The following is an 18,182-nucleotide window of genomic DNA, read 5'->3' as shown; positions in this document are numbered from 1 at the left end:
CCACTTGTCCAAGAGGTGCTAGCTGGGTCAACAGAAGAATTCTTCTTCATCTATAGTCTAACCTAACTATGGTGCTCATGGCATAAAATGTTCACAGCCATGTGCCAATGTGATCTAATTTTTAGATGTAGGGCAGGCCCAAGCCAACCCAGCTGTGTCCATATTAGGGGTGGTAGCGATGTAATTCTACAGTAAAAAAATCGCCCACCTAACCTACATTGTCATACCAATGCAAAGCCTGCGTAGACCAGGCCTAAGGCTTCGATACTGCAAGTCAATCTATTTCAATCACCTTACAGAGATGCCGGTCAGTAAATGAACGCTATCCGTGACCCGTGCCCGCCCAGGGCGTAGCTGCATTATGCCCTTTGAAAAATACTTGGGGGGTAGAGGGGGCGTGTCAGAAGTCTGTTTTAAAGCAGGCTCCGGCTGAAGCAGCTCCGGATGGAGTTACGTCTGTGGAGATAGGAGCTTTCACTAGGTTAGTGCTAAAGGTTTCAGAATTGCAGCAGTAAGGCTCAGGGAGCTGTTTCTTTCCCTCAGCCAGAAATGACACTGTGTTTCGAAGCAGCAGGGGTATGATTTTTTTCCCTTGATTACTTTCTATGATCTTGTTTCCTTCGGATCTTAATCCTGTTTACTTTGGGCTTTATAGCCTTCCCACGCCCACCACATCTCCAAATAGATGCATGGAGCAATATCACCAAATTAAACACAATGAAACAATTCTACAGCAAATAGGGCAAGTGCCCTTAGAAACACGGCAGTTTCACTATTGCTTCTGTAAAGCAATACAGTCCAGGGCTGCATCTGCCTAACTGGTACCTTTGCTAGCTACAGAGGCACATCTTAGGTATCCCTATGGCTCCCATCACCACAGTATCTGAGCACCTCACAATCCTTAATGCATTTATCCTCATAACATCCCTGTGAGATAGGGCAGTGCTATTATCCCCATTTTAAAGTGAAGAACGGAGACACAGAAAGACTAAATGACTTGACCAAGGTTGCACAGGAAGCCTGCGGCAAAGCTGGGAATTGAACCTGGATTTTCTATGCCCCAGGCTAGCCCCCTAGCCACCAGGCCAGCCTGCCTCTCGCAGAGCTGTGTGTTCAGGGGGAAAGGGGTGAAGTTTGCTCCACCAGTGCCTGTGATGACTCTGTTCTGTAGGTAACAGTCCTGGACCTCAAGATCTAGAATTGTCAATGTGGGGTCTAGCACCAGCACCAAAATTACCTTCATGAAGTATTTATATTTGCACCATTGCTAAGCAGGAGAGTGGTTATTTACCATTTATATTGTGGTAGCACCTAAAAGCTGCAGCCAAGCAGGGCCCCTATTTGCTGCCTTTTTTGATTTACAATGTTAGAACAAAATGTTATAATGTATTTGTACTACAGTAGTATTCAGGGCTCAGTCATGAATCAGGACTTCATTGTGCTAGGTGCTGTACAAACATAGAACAAAGTGCTGCTCCCTGTCCTGAACAGCTAACAATCTGAGTATAAGATGAGAGTCACAACAGGTGAATGCAACAAACAGATGAGGAGCAGCACAAGGAAACAATGAGATAAGAATAATGTAGATCCTTAGAGGCATAGATGAGTCCAAAATGTAATGTTAGATCAGATCCAGCCCCCTAGAATTTCAAAGTGTGGCTCCAGAAGGTGGTCGTTTTCTGAATCCATTTTGTTATTGGTTTTGTATTTTATTTTGCTTTTTGGGAAGGGTGGGGTGGGGAGAGAAGATGGTAGAAATTTCAGAACAACAATAGTTGAAATGGTAGAAATTTCAGAACAACAACAGTTCCACCATTATGAATAGTGGAAATCACACAAGATCAGTGCCTCTTGCAATACGTCCACCTACTGTGGGGCAAAAATCTCAGGAGATCAATTATGAGAGAGGCAGCGTAAGTTTCTAATTAGAAGGTCTACAGTGAAAGAGAGAGAAGCAAAGCAGTTTTAAGGATAATAATGTTTTCTTCATTCTAATGAATGTCCTTATTCAGGGTTAGAAGAAAAGTGACTCTTTCTGTGATTCTTTGATCACGTGACTCAGTTTTTAATACTTTTGTCCTGTCAAACCCAGACTTTAGCCAAAACTAAATGCAGATGCAAACACTACTTGCTTGGTGCATAACTAGCTATCAGGCAACAGCACTGTTTAAAGATAATGTTACTTACCAGCAACAGTGTGACGTATGCAAACAAAACTGCAGCTAGAATCAGAAGAAAAACAGACCAGAGAAACCAGTGACCTAAGTTTCCATAGTTGTACCTAAAATGCAAGAAAATCTTGTAAACTGTCTAAAACAATTAAGAGTTACATTTAAATAAATATAAGTCATAAATTCACTTCCTTCCCTCCAGACTCCCCTCCTGAAGCTCTGCATTTCCTACTGGGCGAAAACATATTGGTATATTGGAATCCACCTTCATAAATTGGAGTGACCATAAAACAAATGGCAAGGTAGGGATAAAACGTATTTCCGAGCACTGAGCATCACTCAGATAAGCTTCCTGGTCCTGAAAGTATTTGGACTGACCCAACAAAGTGTTTCTAGTCCTGCCAGGCCTCATAATATCAGAACTTAATGACATCATTTGGAATACCATCTTGTTTCCAGACCACACCCGCACCTCACTTCATCTTGACAGTACTTCACTAGCCTATACCTTACAGACCGCTCGCCTTAGAGTGAGGGCTGCATGCCATTTGGAATTCCGGGCATTCACCTTATATGAAGTCTTGACTTCTAGCATTAGCTTTTTAAGACAAAGACCCAACAAAACAACATCAGAAACCAGCTTTCTTTGCAATTGGTTCATGAACACGGCACTCCTCACTGGGCTAAACTGTACCTTTCCACAATGAACCACTCCAGTCCCACTCCTTAAACAACCAAATATGAACCAACTTGGGGCTGGATGGTGAAACACACAGGCATCTTTTATTTACTTGCAGAACTCTTAAACCACCCAGAAACCAAAATGTTGAGCCAAATGTGCTGTAAATGCCCAGATCAGGATTAGGAGAGGGATGCCACACAGACAGTTACTGACCCAAATAAGTAACAATGTTACAGTCCTCCCTCCCCCCCCCAGTCTTGGAGTTCATTGAACTCTGATTGGTTCTAGGGGTCTAATTTGCGTTATCACTTCATGCATATTTCAGAGTGCAAGGATTTGCATAGCCATTAGCTGATTATTTCTCAATACCTATACTGAGAACATGCAAATTTCTCTACTCTGACTGGCTATGATAATCCTTCTGCTCTCCTGCACTGGATATTCAAGCTGTTTGACAAACATACACTCCCCATGTGATCTTGGGCAAGTCACTTTGCCTCAGTTCACCGATCTTCAAAATGGTGATAACAATCCTTCCCTTCTCCCACCCTGTGTCTGTCTTTTCTATTAGACTGTGAACGCTTTGGGTCAGGGACTGTCTCTCACTGTGTGTGTACAGCAACAATGGCACCTTGATCTGGGTTATAGGTTCTAGGTACCACTGTAATACGGATCATGACAATCTGCACTAGGAGAATCCTAGTACTTCCTGCCCAACTCAGTTTTGAAGCCCTGTAAGTAAGATGTATAATAAATAGATACTCAGAGGATGAGATCCTTACTGAGCTGTGGGGGAAGGGAAAGGGGGGGAAAGAAAGGGAGAAAAGTGGGGAAGTGAAGAGAGGAGGAGAGATGCTAGGTGAGGGTGGGAAGGAAAGGAAAGGAAAGGAAAGAAAGGAAGAAAGAACAAAGATTTTTTTTGTTTGTTGACAGCCCGTTTTGATTTTTGTAGGTGTTGTCTTTCATTTCATGGATAGTTTAGGCCAATGGTTCCCAATCTTTTTGGCTCGAGGGCCACAAATATAATTTTTACAACCCTGAAGGGCCACCAGTCTCCTGCCAGCAGCTCCCCTCCACTGCAGCCAGACGGAAGGAGTTCAGCAAGGAGGGTCTCCCGTCCCCCTGGCTGCAGCAGGAAAACCGTGCGCTCCACCTGGGTCCCTAGGCAGTGGCTCCCTTCTGCAGCCAGGGGGACGGGAGATGAGTGTTCCCCTCCCTCTGGCTCCAGCAGGGACCCAGCACCCAGGGATCCAGGTGGAGTGCTTTGCCATGGTCCCTGCTATAGCCAAGGGGAGGGGAGCGCTGATCTCCCGTCCCCTTGACTGCAGCAAGGAGCCTGCACCGGCAACGTGCTCCACCCAGGTACTTAAGCAGCAGCTCCTTTCTGCAGCCAGTGGGAGAGGAGCCGCAGGCCACTCTGAAAGACCCCACAGGCCACTTTTGGCCATGAGTTGGGAAACACTGGTTTAGAGCCAAAATTTTCACCTGTGGGGACTTCCATATTTACCCCTCTAAGCTATAGGCAAGGAAAGGGCAGATGCCCAGTGCTGGTGAAAATCAAGCCTCTTTAATTTCAGTGCCTTACTATGGATGTAAAAGCCTGAATTTAAGTATCTGGGTATGGAAATTTTGGCCTTAATATTTAAACAAGCATTTCCATCTAACAACAATTTGACGATCCCTCCTGTCCTAAAGCAGGGATACCAGTAGCCTGTGCTAACAAACACCACAGCCTTTGGCCTTGGACTGTATTTTCTGTGAAAACCCTGTTGTTCTGCTTCAGAGCTTATTCAACCCAGGGCACCATCATTAGCTTGCAAACAATCAGCACTCTCCTGATAGCCCCTGACATCCCCAAGTGCCCTGTGTGCACTAACTACCTCATCCTCACAGCCTGACGAGGGCAAGCAAGAACTGGCCCCCGTTTACAGTTAGGGAAAGCGCCACCCAAACTGGCTAAGGGCTGAGCATCTCCTGTGAGACGCTGAGAATTCTCAGACCCCCTTACAGGCCACGGGGGTATCTCACAAGACCACAGCCAAAGCGACGTATCCAACTTCACACTCATCATCATTGGTGAGGGACAGACTCGGGTGTTCCTGATGTTTAGTCCCATGCTCAGTGCATTAGGCCATGCTGCCTGACCTCATTACCCCTCCTTCCTCACCAGACAGACCACTGGCTATGGAAAACCGAATTTAAAATGGAAGGGGGAGGAGGGAGAATGCGGTACTTACCAGTCGAAGTTATTATAGTCATTCTTGGCTTCCCCCCACATGTACAGAAAGACCAAAGAAAGGCAGAACGTTCCAGCTAGGAGCAGGAAGAACACACATTCCCACTAGAAATGGAAAGGAAGACCAGGTAGCTAAAGCCTTATTTACCCGACAATGGACACCATACACTGCAGATATATTTCTGACCCTCCGTTTGTCCCAGATGCACAAGGCTTGATGTCAGAATCACAGAAGTCAGAGACAAAAAGGACCTTATTAGGTCACCTAGTCCCATTCTGTACTGGCAGGAAATGTTCCCTACAATTTATCCTTCAGCGCTTTCTCTAACAGAGCTTCAGATCACCCACGTGATTGAGACCTCCTCCTCTTCCCATCAGAGAGAATCCCACAATCTACAAGATCTCACCATTTGTAATTTCCCCTGATTTTTATCTTAAATTTTCCTCTACTTAATTCAATCCCATTACTCCAAGTTATATCGTCTCTGTCGTGGAGCTCAGCAGGAGAAGAAAATGAAGCTATTTTTTACTGTTGTCACATTTGTTATTTATTTGTGTTGCGGTAGCATGTAGGAGCCCTCATCATACCCCCAGACCCTATTGTGCTAGGCGCTGTACAAACAGAAAAAAATATGGTTCCTTCCTCAGAGAGTTTACATGGCAATCCTTTTTAAGGTGTAGTGCAATCTGGCACAGTGAGAACAAGTCTACAGTAAATCAAATCACTTGGGACCAAATTCTGACTTATACCCTCTGCACCCCACTGCTGTTGGTGTCAGTAATTCATAGATATGGAGGTGACTCACTGTACCTGGTGGTTCTTTGAGATGTGTGGTCCCTGTGTGTTCCACACGTGGGTATGCATGGTTTGTCACACTCCTGACTCCGGAATTCCTTCACAGCAGTGTCCGTAGATCCACCTATGCACAGTAACTGTCCTCATGCTCCTGACCGAGGGTACAAGAGGCAGTGCGGGTCAACACCTCTCTAGTCCCTCTTCTTACTGCAATCCAGCTGGATCTGAAGCAGAGGGGATGGAGGGCGGGCAGTGGAACACAGATAGGGACCACACAGATCAAAGAACCTCCCGTCACGGTAAGTAACCTCCATTTCTTCTTTGAGCGACAGTCCCTATGTGTATTCCACACACGGGTGATTCTCCAGCAGTGTTCAGACTGGAAGAGGGTGTGAGGAAACTGGCAGCAGAGATGTTTGTAGTACTGCCATTCCTATAGCTGCATCTGCCATAGCTGCTTGAGTTGGAGCATAGGTGGATGTGAAAGTATGGACGGAACTCCAAATTGCTACCCTGCAGATGTCCTGCTGCAGAATGTCCAATAAGGAGGCCATGAAGGCCGCTTGGGCCCGCATGGAGTGAACTGTGATACGCCCAGGAGGGGGGAGCTTTGCTATTTTGTAGCATTCTAAAATGCATCCCAAAACCCACTTAAAGATCCTTTGTGAGAACATGGCTTGTCCCTGCGCCCTTTCTGCCATGCTAACAAAGAGCTTTTCTAATGGGTATGGTTCTCCACCAGGGAGCACCTGATGTCGAGAGAGTGCAGATTCTTCTCATTGGAAGAAGCGTGGGGTTTTGGGAAGAAAGCAAGTAAGTGTACTGATCGATTGATGTGAAACTCAGACACAATCTTGGGGAGGAATTTGGGGTGTAACCTAATGAAAACCTTCTCCTTGTGAAATACTGTATAAGGAGTGTCTGCCATCAGGACTCCCAGCTCACTGACCCTTCTCACGGAAGTGATGGCTACTAAGACCACCACCTACATGGCACGTGTCGCCAGAGGTTCGAAGGGTGGGCCTGCGAGTGTTGCGAGGACAAGGTTAAGGTCCCATTAAGTCACTGGGTCATTCCCCCGGTGACCGGTGGGAAGAACCTGATCAATAAATCAAATCATGGTCATAGTCAGGTATGTAAAGACAGAACTGGGGGAGGGGGAGCCCTAGGAAGGCGCTAATCGAGCTAGGTGTACTCATAGTGAACTGAGGTCTTTAGGAAGAGGAGATAGTCTAGGATAACTGGAATGCGCACAGTATCAAGTGAATGCTGGTGGCAAGGCGGCTAGGCCTAAAATCACTACCATTTAGCCAGGTAGCAGAGTCTAGTAGAATCCTTCCTGCTTTGGGTCAGGATTTCCTGAACATGGCTGGAGCATGAGCATTCTATCTCCGACATCCATCCAGACACCAAGCCGTGAGGTGGAATGAGCTCCAGCTGGGGTACATGACTTTCCCCCAGGTCCTGAGTTAGCAGATCTTGAAATGCCTGGATCCTGATATGGGGCATGTGGACATCGTTAGGAGCTCCATGAAGCAGAACTGTCTGGGCCAGTAGGGTGCTAAGAAAGATGATGGTGGCTCTGTCGTGTCAGATCTTCTGTATAACTTGTGGTAGCAGGGGGATGAGAGGAAAGGCATATCTGAGGTCATCCATCCAGGAGAGCGTCACCCTGGGAGTCTTGGCCTACAGCTCCCCTGAGGCAATATGTGGGAAGCTTTCTGTTCATCTGGGATCCAAAGAGGTCCCATAGCAGAGTCCCCCATAGTGCAGATATGGTGGTTAGGACTGTGTGGTGGAGCTCTCATTCATGGTCTGCAGAGAAGCTTCTGCTTAATCTGTCTGCCAGGGAGCTCTGAGCACCCGGGGAATGCAGCCAGTATGGTGATATGAATTCTGATACACCTGTTCCAAAGTCTGATTGTTGCCAGGCAGAGGGGGTGAGATCTTGCTTCTCCCTGTTTATTTATATAGACCACTGTGGTGATATTATCTGGCATTATTTGTACGTGGAGTGAACATCTGAGGGGAAGGAAGGCCTTGCATGACAGGCAGACTGCTCTCAGCTCCTCTCGTGGGGTCCAGGTCCCCTGAGAAGTGTGGCAGTCCAAGTGAGCACCCTATCCTGTCAGGGAAGTGTCCATCAAGATGGTAGCCCTCGTTTATGGAAGTGCTGAAGGGAGTCTCCATCATGACTTTGATGGGTTTGGCCCACCAAGCGAGGGAGGTGAGAAGTCCAGAGGGAATGGTGACTTTGGAGTTGATACGATCCCTGTTCAGTCAGTAAGTCGAATGGAGCCAAACTTGTAGGCACCACAAATGGACTCTTGCAAAAAGCATCATGTAGGTGCATGCAGCCATGTGGCCTAACAAGGAGAGACACCAAGACACCGTAGTTTGAGGTTTGCGGGTGACGCGAGAAATCAGGTTGTTCATCATCATGTAAAATCTGCCTGCAGGGAGGAAAACTCTCTCAGAGATTGAGTCCAGCCGTTCTCCTATAAAATGTATCATCCTTGTGGGTGACAAAATGGACTTGTCTTGGTTTATGCAAACATTTAGGTGGCAGGGAGGCACTGAAGAAAGTCTCTTGCTGATATAACTTTTTGGTGAGATTGGCCTACCAAGAACCAGTCATCTATGGATAGAAATACCCTCTATTCGTGACATTTCATCTGGACCGCTACCATGGCAAAAACTTTCTTGAACATCCAGAATGCCACTGCAAGTCCAACAGGAAAGATGTGAAACTGGTAGTGCTTTTGGACAACCCTGAAATGCAGGAACTTCCTCTGTGATGGCTGAATGTCCATGTGGAAATATGCCTCCTTCATGTGAAAAGCCATGAACCACACTCCCTCCGAAGGGAGGGGATTATAGGTGCCAGTATAATCATCCTGAATTTCAGCTTTCAAATAAAGATGTTGAGTTGCTGAAGGTCCAAGATGGGTCTCCATTCTCCATCTTTTTTGGGGGTTAGGAAATATGGGAAGTAGAACCCTCTTCCCTGGTACTGAGGCAGGACATTCTCTATCACCCCCGGTGTAGCAGGAAATCTGCCTCCTGTTGAAGAATCAATTGGTGAGAGGGGTCCTGGCCAGAAGATGATTTGTGAGGAGGGAAAGAAAGAAATTCTCTGGATAATCTCCAGAACCCAAGTGTCCATAGTGATCTTGTTCCAGCTGTGAGTGAAGAAAGAAAGACAGCCTCCAAGTGGTGCATGGGTCTTGACGTGCATGTCAAAAATGGCCTTTGGTTTGCAGTTGGGAGTACATGGAGGGTGTAGCGGTGGAGGGAGCTGAGAAATGGGACTTCTGAATCCTTTGTTGTTTACGAGGAGGTGGATGCTGGTAGTAAGGGGCATGCATAGGGGGTAGGCGTGTCCAAAAGGGCTGTTTCTGGTGTTTCCTCCCGGGGGCTGGAGTGTAAATCCCCTGGGATCGTAGGGTGGATCTCGAGTCCTTTGCAGGGTGTAGAGACTCATCTGTTTTTTCATTAAAAAGATTGGCCTCATCGAAGGGGAGATCTTGGATAGTATTTTGGACCTCTCTAGAAAAACCCGATGACTAGAGCCGTGAGTCCCTTCTCCTGGTCAGTCCTGTGGCCAAAGATCTGGATGCTGTATCTGCGGCATCTACCGCAGACCAGAGAGCAATCCTTGCTACCACCTTTTCTCATCCAGAGAGGACTGGAACTGGGCTCAGTCTTCCTCAGGGAGTTTGTCTTTAAATTCCGCAAGCCAGTGTAGGTGTTAAAATTGTATTTTGCTAACAAAGTTTGGTAATTAGTGATACAAAATTGGAGGCCTGCAGAGGAGAAAACCTTCCTACCCAGGAGGGTCCAGTCTTTTTTACCCTTGATTGGCCGGGGTAGATTTTTCGTACTGCAGCTGAGTTCCCTCCATAGCTGCCTGTACCACCAATAAATTAGGGACAGGATGGGAAAACAAGATGTCAGCCCCCTTGGCCGGCACAAAATAGCACCTTTCAGCTCATTTTGGTGTAGGGGCAAATGATGCTGATGTGTGTCAAACCACTCTGGCTGGTTCTAATATGGCCTCATTAACTGGAAGAGCCCCTCTGGTTGGGTCCCTGTGGCTGTAAAATGCTCAGAAGCCGATGTTGGGGGTCCTGGACCTCCTCCAGTGGGATTTGTAGATCATTAAGCAACAACTCCTGAAATCCGGCAGAGAGGGCCATAAAAGAGTGACAGCGGTGTCCAGAGATGCTGATGAGTCCCCAGTCGGAACCAGTGGTACCAGGAGAACCGGTTCTGGGTCTTCCTCCTCGTACACTGATAGAACCAGCTGATGAGAGGAGCTGTACGGCTCCTGAGGGGAGTCTGGGTGACTGCCATAAGGGTCCCAAGGGCCCCAATGTGGCCAGAAGACAGGTCCAATTGGTCACTGTGGTCCCAAGAGGAATCAATACTAGCTGTCCCTGCGGGGGCATAACCAGAGGGACCAGTCTCAGCTGTCTGCCAGGGCTCCTGTGCCTTCACGGAGACACTGATGCAGCTGTCTCCTCTGACTCTTCCAATTCTGAGCATGGTTCTGTTAGTAACGGTGGTACCATCAGTACCAAGGGGCTCCTGCTCAATGGATAGAGATGGGATCTCTCCCGAGACAACAGTAACGGTTCCTCCTCCAGGGGTCAGGATGTCTCTCAGGAAGGCAGGGCCCGAAAGGAGTGGAGACTGCAGGTAGAAAAGGAAGATATCCTCCAGAAGTACATGGGTCTCTATATGGCCCAGAGTCTGAGGAGTTCCAGTAGAAACAGCTGAAGGGCCTGACTTATCTGATGCAGCCAGATGGTCTTTGGATAGACGCGGCGGTACCGATGAGGAATCTGGATCTGCACTCGCAGACGGGACTGGCAAGTCTCTGTCTTTCCACCTCAGTGCCTCAGCCATCCTCAGAACTGGCGGATCCCACTTTTTCTGTGCCTTACCCTCCAGCCTGGGGGTCTTTGGTGGAGCCAGGTCAGTACGTGACGTCTCACCCAACCTGCACCGGCTCAAAGAGGAAACACGTTCCTTCTGGACAGTCCACTGTGGGGATCTGTCCTTTTGCCCATGAAAGTGTCCCTCACTCTCATAGTGAGCCCGGTGTGACAAGTCCTTGGACTTTGGTGTTAAGGGCCCAGCTCCCTCCAAGGCTTGGAGGGGCACTGTCGGTCAGTTGAGGCCAACATACAGGGTCCTCCCCACCCCAGGGCCTCATAGCCACCTCCATCAGGAACTTTTTCAGTCGGAGCTCTCGGGCCTCTTTAGTTCTGGGCAGGAAGGATTTGCAGATACTGCACTTTGTAGAGATATGGGCCTCACCCAGACACTACAGGCACCGGAGACGCTCATTGCTGATAGAGTAGGAGCGAGGGCAGGAGACACAGTTCTTGAATCCTGGGACCTTGGGCATAGACATAGTTCTATACTAACTAGAATTCCTAAGATAACATCTAAACTATTTACAATTAAATTTACAACAGGCTCTGCAATAGCGAAGGAGGACATGATTCTAACTCAGGCCATGCAATGGTAAGAAGGAATGGGAGAGGTGTTGATCTGCACTGCTTCTTAGACCCTGGGTCGGCGCACACGGAGAGTTACCACGCAAAGGTGGGTCAATGGACACGGCTTTGAAGACATTCCAGACTCCGGTGCCTGCCGCGCATGCGTACCCACATGTGGAATACACATAGGGAACATCACTCGAAGAATCACAGAATCCAAGGCCTGATCTGACCTCCCATATAAACACAGGCCATACAACTTCCCCAAAATAATTCCTAGAGCAGGTGTTTAGAAAAACATCCACCACTGGATCTTGTTATACCGTTCTCTGCTAGATTGAAGAGCCCACTATTAATTATTTGTTCCCTATGTAGATATTTACAGACTGTAATCAGGTCAACCCTAAACCTCCTCTTTGTTAAGCTAAATAGATTAAGTTCCTTGAGTCTATCACGGTAGGGCATGTTTTCTAACCCTTTAATTATTCTATGGCTTTTCTCTGAATCTTCTCCAGTTTATCAACATCCTTCTTGAATTGTGGTCACCAGAACCAGATACAATATTCCAGTAGTGATTGCACCAGTGCCAAATACAGGAGGTAAAATAACCTCTCTGCTCCTACTCGAGATTCCCCTGTTTACACATCCCAGGACCACTGTTTGGGCCAGAGCATCCCACTGGGAGCTCATGTTACTACAACCCCCAAAGTTTTTTCAGAGTCACTGCTTCCCAGGATAGAGCCCCCCATCCTGTAAGGATGGCTATATTCTTTGTTCCTAGATGTACACATTTACACTTAGCTGCATTAAAACTCATATTATTTGCTTGCACTCAGTTTACAAAGCGATGCAGAGCACTCTGAATCAGTGACCTGTCCTCTTTGTTATTTACCACTCCCCTCATTTGTGTGTCATCTGGAAACTTTAACGGTGATGATTTTATGTTTTCTTCCCGGTCATTGATTAAAATGTTAAGACAGTATAGGGTCAAGAACTGATCCCTGCAGGACCCCCCTGGAAACACACCCACTTGATGACAATTCCCTGTTTACAATCACATTTTGAGACCTATCAATTAGCCAGTTTTAATCCAGGCAATGTGTGTCCTGTTAATTTTATATTGTTCTACTTTTTAATTAAAATATTACGCAATACCAAGTCAAACACCTTAGAAAAATCTAAGTATATGATGTCAACACTATTACCTTTATCTATCCATCTTGTAATCTCATTAAAAAAAGATAAGTTAGTTTGACAGGATCTATTTTCCATAAATCCACGCTTATTTGCATGAATTACATTACCCTCCTTTAATTCTATTTTAATTGAGTCCTGTATCAGCCACTCCATTAGATCTGTGATCAGTGTCAGGTTGTAACAAGGCGCTGTGGCCTTCCTCGGAGCCTGGGCCCGAGGAAGGGTCGCGACGCCCAGCTGGACCATGCGACCAGCTTACACAGGCGGGCAGGTCTATAATTATCCGAGTCATTCTGATTACCCTTTTTAAATATTGGCACATTAGCTTTCTTCCAGTCTTCTGGAACTTCTCCAGTACTCCAAGACTTATTGAAAAATCAACATTAATTGTCCAGACAGTTCCTCAGCCAGCTCTTTTAAAGTTCTTGGATGCAAGTTATCTGGACCTGCTGATTTAAAAACGTCTAACTTCAACAGCTTCTGTTAACATCCTCCCGAGATACTAGTCAGTTTGCGTGAGACATAAATCAGGGCAGAGTTTGGCCCATAACACCATTCGGATGCGAGTGTGATGATGGACTAGTCCCAACCGGTAACTAACAGTTCACGGTAACAGCGTGCTAACTTACCATCTTGCAGCAGCATCGTCCTGGCTCACTCCTTCTCCGCTGGTATCGCTTCCACCGGCAGCTGTAGAGCCCAGCCAGGCAGGAGATGAAGGGCTGGTGTTCATATCGCTGCAGCAAGCTCCGACGCACTACCTTCAGCTTCCCAAACTTGAGCTTCTTGAGACTGACGGAACTGCTGTCCATCTGAAGGGGCTTATCTTAGCATTTTCCCTCTGAAATGAGACATCAGGGGACGTTTGGCCAGTATCTGCGCTTGTCTCTCTGGACAACATATTTCACATAGCCTGTCTCACTAGCAAGCTTGTGCCAGATTTTGCTCTGAGTTAGACCTCCTGTGTAATCTCATTAGGCCAAACATGCTACTGAATATAGAAAACTGAATGGAAAAGGGAACCAACCTTCAAAGGATAAGCTGCCAGCCTCCTCAGACTGGCAGGACAAGATGGATGTGAAGATATGTTCACTGTTTCTTTAAGGCTGTGGCAGGAAGGGAACTGGGGAAGATTCTCTGCAGAGTCATAGAAGATGAGAGTTGGAAGGTACCTCAGGAGGTATCTAGTCCAACCCCTTCCTCAAAGCAGGACCAACCCCAACTAAACCATCCCAGCCAGGGCTTTGTCCAGCCGCACCTTAAAAACCTCTAAGGATGGACATTCCACCATCTCACTAGGTAACCCATTCCAGTGCTTCACCACTATACTATATAAAAGCTCTATAGTAAAGCAGAGAAAAAGAAACTAGTGGATAATATTGTTTCCATTATTCTCATGGAGTCCCTTGTTCAGTGACAGAAGACAGTGTCTCCTTCTGTGATTCTTCATAGATTGCCAGATGACTTACTTTTAGAGCTTGTAGAAGATTTTCCATCGAAAGGCTTTTTGATGGAAAATACCTCTCTAACAAAAACAAAAATATTAATTTTTGAGGGAAAAATTCAAGTGGAGGGGGCAAAAGAGGGGAGAAAAACATTACTCACTTTTATTAATTTATTATTTTTTTTACTATTTCCTGCACTACAAAAAAGGTGGAAGGGAAAGTAAAATTTTAGAAAGTGAGAACATTTGGTTTTCCCCTCATTGAAATTAAACAAATTTTTTTAAAAATACAAATACTTTTTTAAAAAATCAGTTAAAAAACGCCAAAAATATTACACAGAAAATTTACCTTTTTTTCCACTAGCTCTGCTTGTTTTGAACGGACTTAAGACACACACACGCTGCCGCCAGAGAGTACAACGCCGCGAGATCTCACGGCAGCGCGCGCTGCCATGAGATCTGTGTGCTATAGCGACAGCACATGGAGCGCTGTGTGCATGAGACACAGCGCTCCAAAAGGCAGGAGAGGGACAGTGTGGTCTTGGGGCATCGCGCAGTCCTATAATTCTTAATCATTGATCGATTATTTTAATCATAAAATAGTAGTAGTTGTAGAAGTGAATTTACTGCAGTTTTTATATCACTGATATCTAGCAAATAAAATAGAATACTACCTAAAAATGGTTGTGCCTAGTATTTCCATTTATGGTATGTATGGCCCACTTGAAGTACATTTAATTCAAATCTGGCCCGCCATAACAAATGAGTTTGACACCCCTGCTATAAGACATATAATACTAGAAGGCAATACTGTAAGTATGAGACACCTTTATGCAGGTATAATTGCAACCATGCCAGAAGTTGTACCAGTCTCACTATATGAGTAATAAAAAAATCACCCTCCAACCAGTTATACTGGTACCACTTTCAAATATAGACTGAGCCTTCAGTAGCAGGAAAGACGACTACACAGGAGATCATCTAGGACTTAGGATTTTAAACAAAAAACTTTCAGAAAAGTTACAACTAATGTGTGAACTCACTTTGGAACAGACAATGCAAGTGGCACAGCAGTGTGAGTTAGCGAAAAACAAATTCACCTGCCAAGAAAGTAGTGAGATTAGGGTGAAAGAAGCAGCAAAGAAAAAACTCCCATGGAATCAAACAGAAGCACCATTAAAAATACCTTTTATGAACGCTGAGTTAGTTGGCAAAAGCGGTTTTGTTATACTGGAGAGCTTAGGGAGTAACAGTATGTCAGTTGGTACGTGTTACCTGTTTGGATCTGAAATCAGGAATGTCTCCTGCAAGGTTCAGTAGGTCGCTCAGGGCTCTAGCTTCTTCACCTAATTTATAAAATACAATAGTAGTTAAAAATAGGAATGTGCAGTTTACACTTTCCATCCTTATCCATGTTTCCACACAATGAATTGCTGGCGAATGACCTACCCAGCAAGAGTTTATTTTTTATTTGAAGTTATTTGATAAATCATTTGAAACAATGGATACATTCAAAAAATCTCCTGACCCGTTCACAGACAATTTGCCAACGGGAAGAGGCAAAATTGGTCAAATTAGTTGCCCAACTCTATCTAACACGTTCTGCATTAAATTCTTTCCACTGCCGTGATGCAAATGAGAGTGAATTATGGCTCTGCGTTTCATGCAGATCAATATATGAAAAAGATGAGCACATATCACAACAGCATTGCCAACACCAAGCATTCAGAAATCATGAATCAGACCTCAAAATACCATGAAATAGCTTTAAAAATAATAAATGCTGGATTTTTTTTCCATCTCAATTTTTAAGCTGTTAGGTTGCACTCAGGTCATATTTTCAAAGCTTTTCTCTGCAAACATGAGGGCTAGAAGCATCGCTTTTTCCTTAATAAAGCTGAGATTCTCAAGTCAATCACTTGCCTTCCAAGGCTTGCAGCTTTAATACAGACACCAAATGTCACACGATAAAATCACTAGAGACGGCAGAACTAGAGGTCATTATTTACATAGTGTCAGACACATGCTGTATGGATTACAGATAGGTCTGACCATTAGCTCTGTCCAGGAGAGTTATAGCAGATCTAACGTTCTCATTGTATTTGCATAGTTTATGCAATTTGCACCTAGCATTACTGGCTCGGTCCTGTTCGTGGATATTGTGGGATCAGGGCACTCCTCAGTTTTTACTCAGCCCTTACGTGCGGTTGAATCCTGCACCACTGAAAGCAATGGAAGCTTTGTCACTGGCGTCGATGGATGCAAGACCAGGCATTTAGACCAAAATGGGAATTTGTTTGATAGGGACCTCAGGATTTGGCCCATATTTACTTCATGCATTTCTAGAGCAGTCTTTGAACTACTACAAATGTACAACCCATGGGCATCTCATAGAGCAGAACCTGCATCCAAGCGCACTCAACGCCAGTGACTTGGGAAGTTTTACTATCCAGGCGCTTATCTGGTCCCGTCACCACAGTCTCTGAGCATCTCACAAACATGAATGAATTTATTCTCACAACACCCTTGGGAGTGAGGGAAGAATTATTCTAGGCCCCAATTTAGCAAAGCCCTTAAGCACATGCTTAACTTTAAAGTGCCCGGATGGACTGGAGCCTTAGTTTTTCTTTATGAATCATTTCCACCACCCCTAACCTGTTTATAATTTTTGCCAGAATTAAAATTGAACTCCCTCTAGTGGCCCAACATGCTTCTGTCCTGCGGGTGAGCAGCAGTGAAAGGCACACACAAGAGGCACTCCCACAGTCTGAGTCTTAGCTCCCCATTTTGTAAGTTGTGTATAAAAGCCAACATTTCATTTGCCATTTTACATCCGCCTTACACCACACTGCCAGCCCGTATTGCCCCTAGGTTCAAACCTTACTGCTGTCTGGGTTTCTCCCTCCCATGCAATGTCTGTATTTCAGACCATTTGTCCCCAGATCTCTCAGCTGCATTTTTCCAAGCGGAATCTGCTTCTCCTTGAACAGTTTTGAAACCAGCTTGTTATTAACTCTCTCCCAGCTCTCTCTAATCCTTTCACAATGAACTGCTCCCCCCAGCCCTTGATCTCCGTTTGTCCTGTCCCTTCTCTTTCTCTACTCAGAGACCTGGTTTCCCGCTTCTTGCTTCCCAATGGCTGTAGCCCAACGGACACAGAACTTTCCAGCCTTGGTTCCAGGAAGGCCCCTACTGGAATGTCATCAAGAATCTAATCAGCTTTATCTTAAAGGGCCGGCAACTACTAAATGGGGAATAAACCCTGTATCGAATATATCGGCTGGTGTAAATTGGCATAGCTCGACTGAAATCAATGGAAATATGGCCATTTGTGCCAGACTGACCATTAATAATCAAGTAACCCACATAAATTCCTCCAGATTTTTGGTGTTACTGATGAGATGAAGTTGTGTGGTCTTTGTGTATGGGATTTGTTGCACTTCTCATAGTGGTCAAATTAAACATTGGTTAGACTGGTGACCACCCTGGATTACTACGACCTACGAGACTATAAATTATGCAGACCTATTTGTATTTATCGTTACCTTTCCCCATCCCTGTTTGTTTACTCACCTGTTACAATCCTAGTATGAGACTTGTATCAGAGAGAGACTGTCTTCATTTGGTTTGATTACAATGGGGCCATTATCAGCCCTACTAGTAACAACGGAGAAAGGACTCCATTGTAATTAACATAAATGGGATTGGTAACTGAGGCTACTTACCACATAGGATCTGTCTATGTCTGGACCAGGACCAGCATTCATGGATTATCCAATGGTGACGCTACAAACTCGTCTCCCATTTTTCAGTTTTCTGTAGAAAGTGTTAGATGGCAGAGTTAAGGTTATTTAGGTGTTTGAGTCTTTTTCTTTAAGTGTAACCTTAACATGGAATTTCCAGGATTTCTAACGTTTCTGTTTTCTGAGAAAATGTTCCCTCAGAGCTTTTTAATACAGCACAAATCTTAACTCCATGAAGGTTAACCAAGGTTATGTTTTGCCTAGGAATTTCCTTAGCATTATGAATAGGTTTGGGATGAAAGTCCTTGACATTACGATATCCATTATAGCCCCAATTTCAAACATAATCAGCACCAAGCAACAACCACTGGACTGTAAATTAAGAGGCCAGATTTTCAAATGG

At 45.4% G+C, this 18,182-nt stretch overlaps 1 protein-coding gene across 1 annotated transcript in view; it reads right to left on the bottom strand.

The window, feature by feature from the left end:
• GDPD4 (glycerophosphodiester phosphodiesterase domain containing 4) overlaps nucleotides 1-17,854 on the bottom strand; it is a 46,483-nt gene extending 28,629 nt beyond the window's left edge. Inside the window, exons 1-5 of the mRNA XM_067533245.1 lie at nucleotides 17,762-17,854; nucleotides 15,312-15,382; nucleotides 13,222-13,433; nucleotides 5,091-5,194; nucleotides 2,188-2,281 (exon numbers count right to left, since the gene is read on the bottom strand). Of these exons, the coding sequence (XP_067389346.1) occupies nucleotides 2,188-2,281; nucleotides 5,091-5,194; nucleotides 13,222-13,404 (381 nt within the window). The 5' untranslated portion in view covers nucleotides 13,405-13,433; nucleotides 15,312-15,382; nucleotides 17,762-17,854. The remainder of the gene's footprint in view (nucleotides 1-2,187; nucleotides 2,282-5,090; nucleotides 5,195-13,221; nucleotides 13,434-15,311; nucleotides 15,383-17,761) is intronic.
• Nucleotides 17,855-18,182: the final 328 nt, after the last annotated feature.

The sequence above is a fragment of the Emydura macquarii genome, unplaced genomic scaffold (genome assembly GCF_026122565.2).
Source record: "Emydura macquarii macquarii isolate MOO-44397 ecotype Brisbane River unplaced genomic scaffold, CSIRO-AGI_Emac_v2 contig_3328, whole genome shotgun sequence".
NCBI lineage: Eukaryota > Metazoa > Chordata > Testudines > Chelidae > Emydura > Emydura macquarii.
This window is presented reverse-complemented; position numbering and strand designations above follow the sequence as displayed.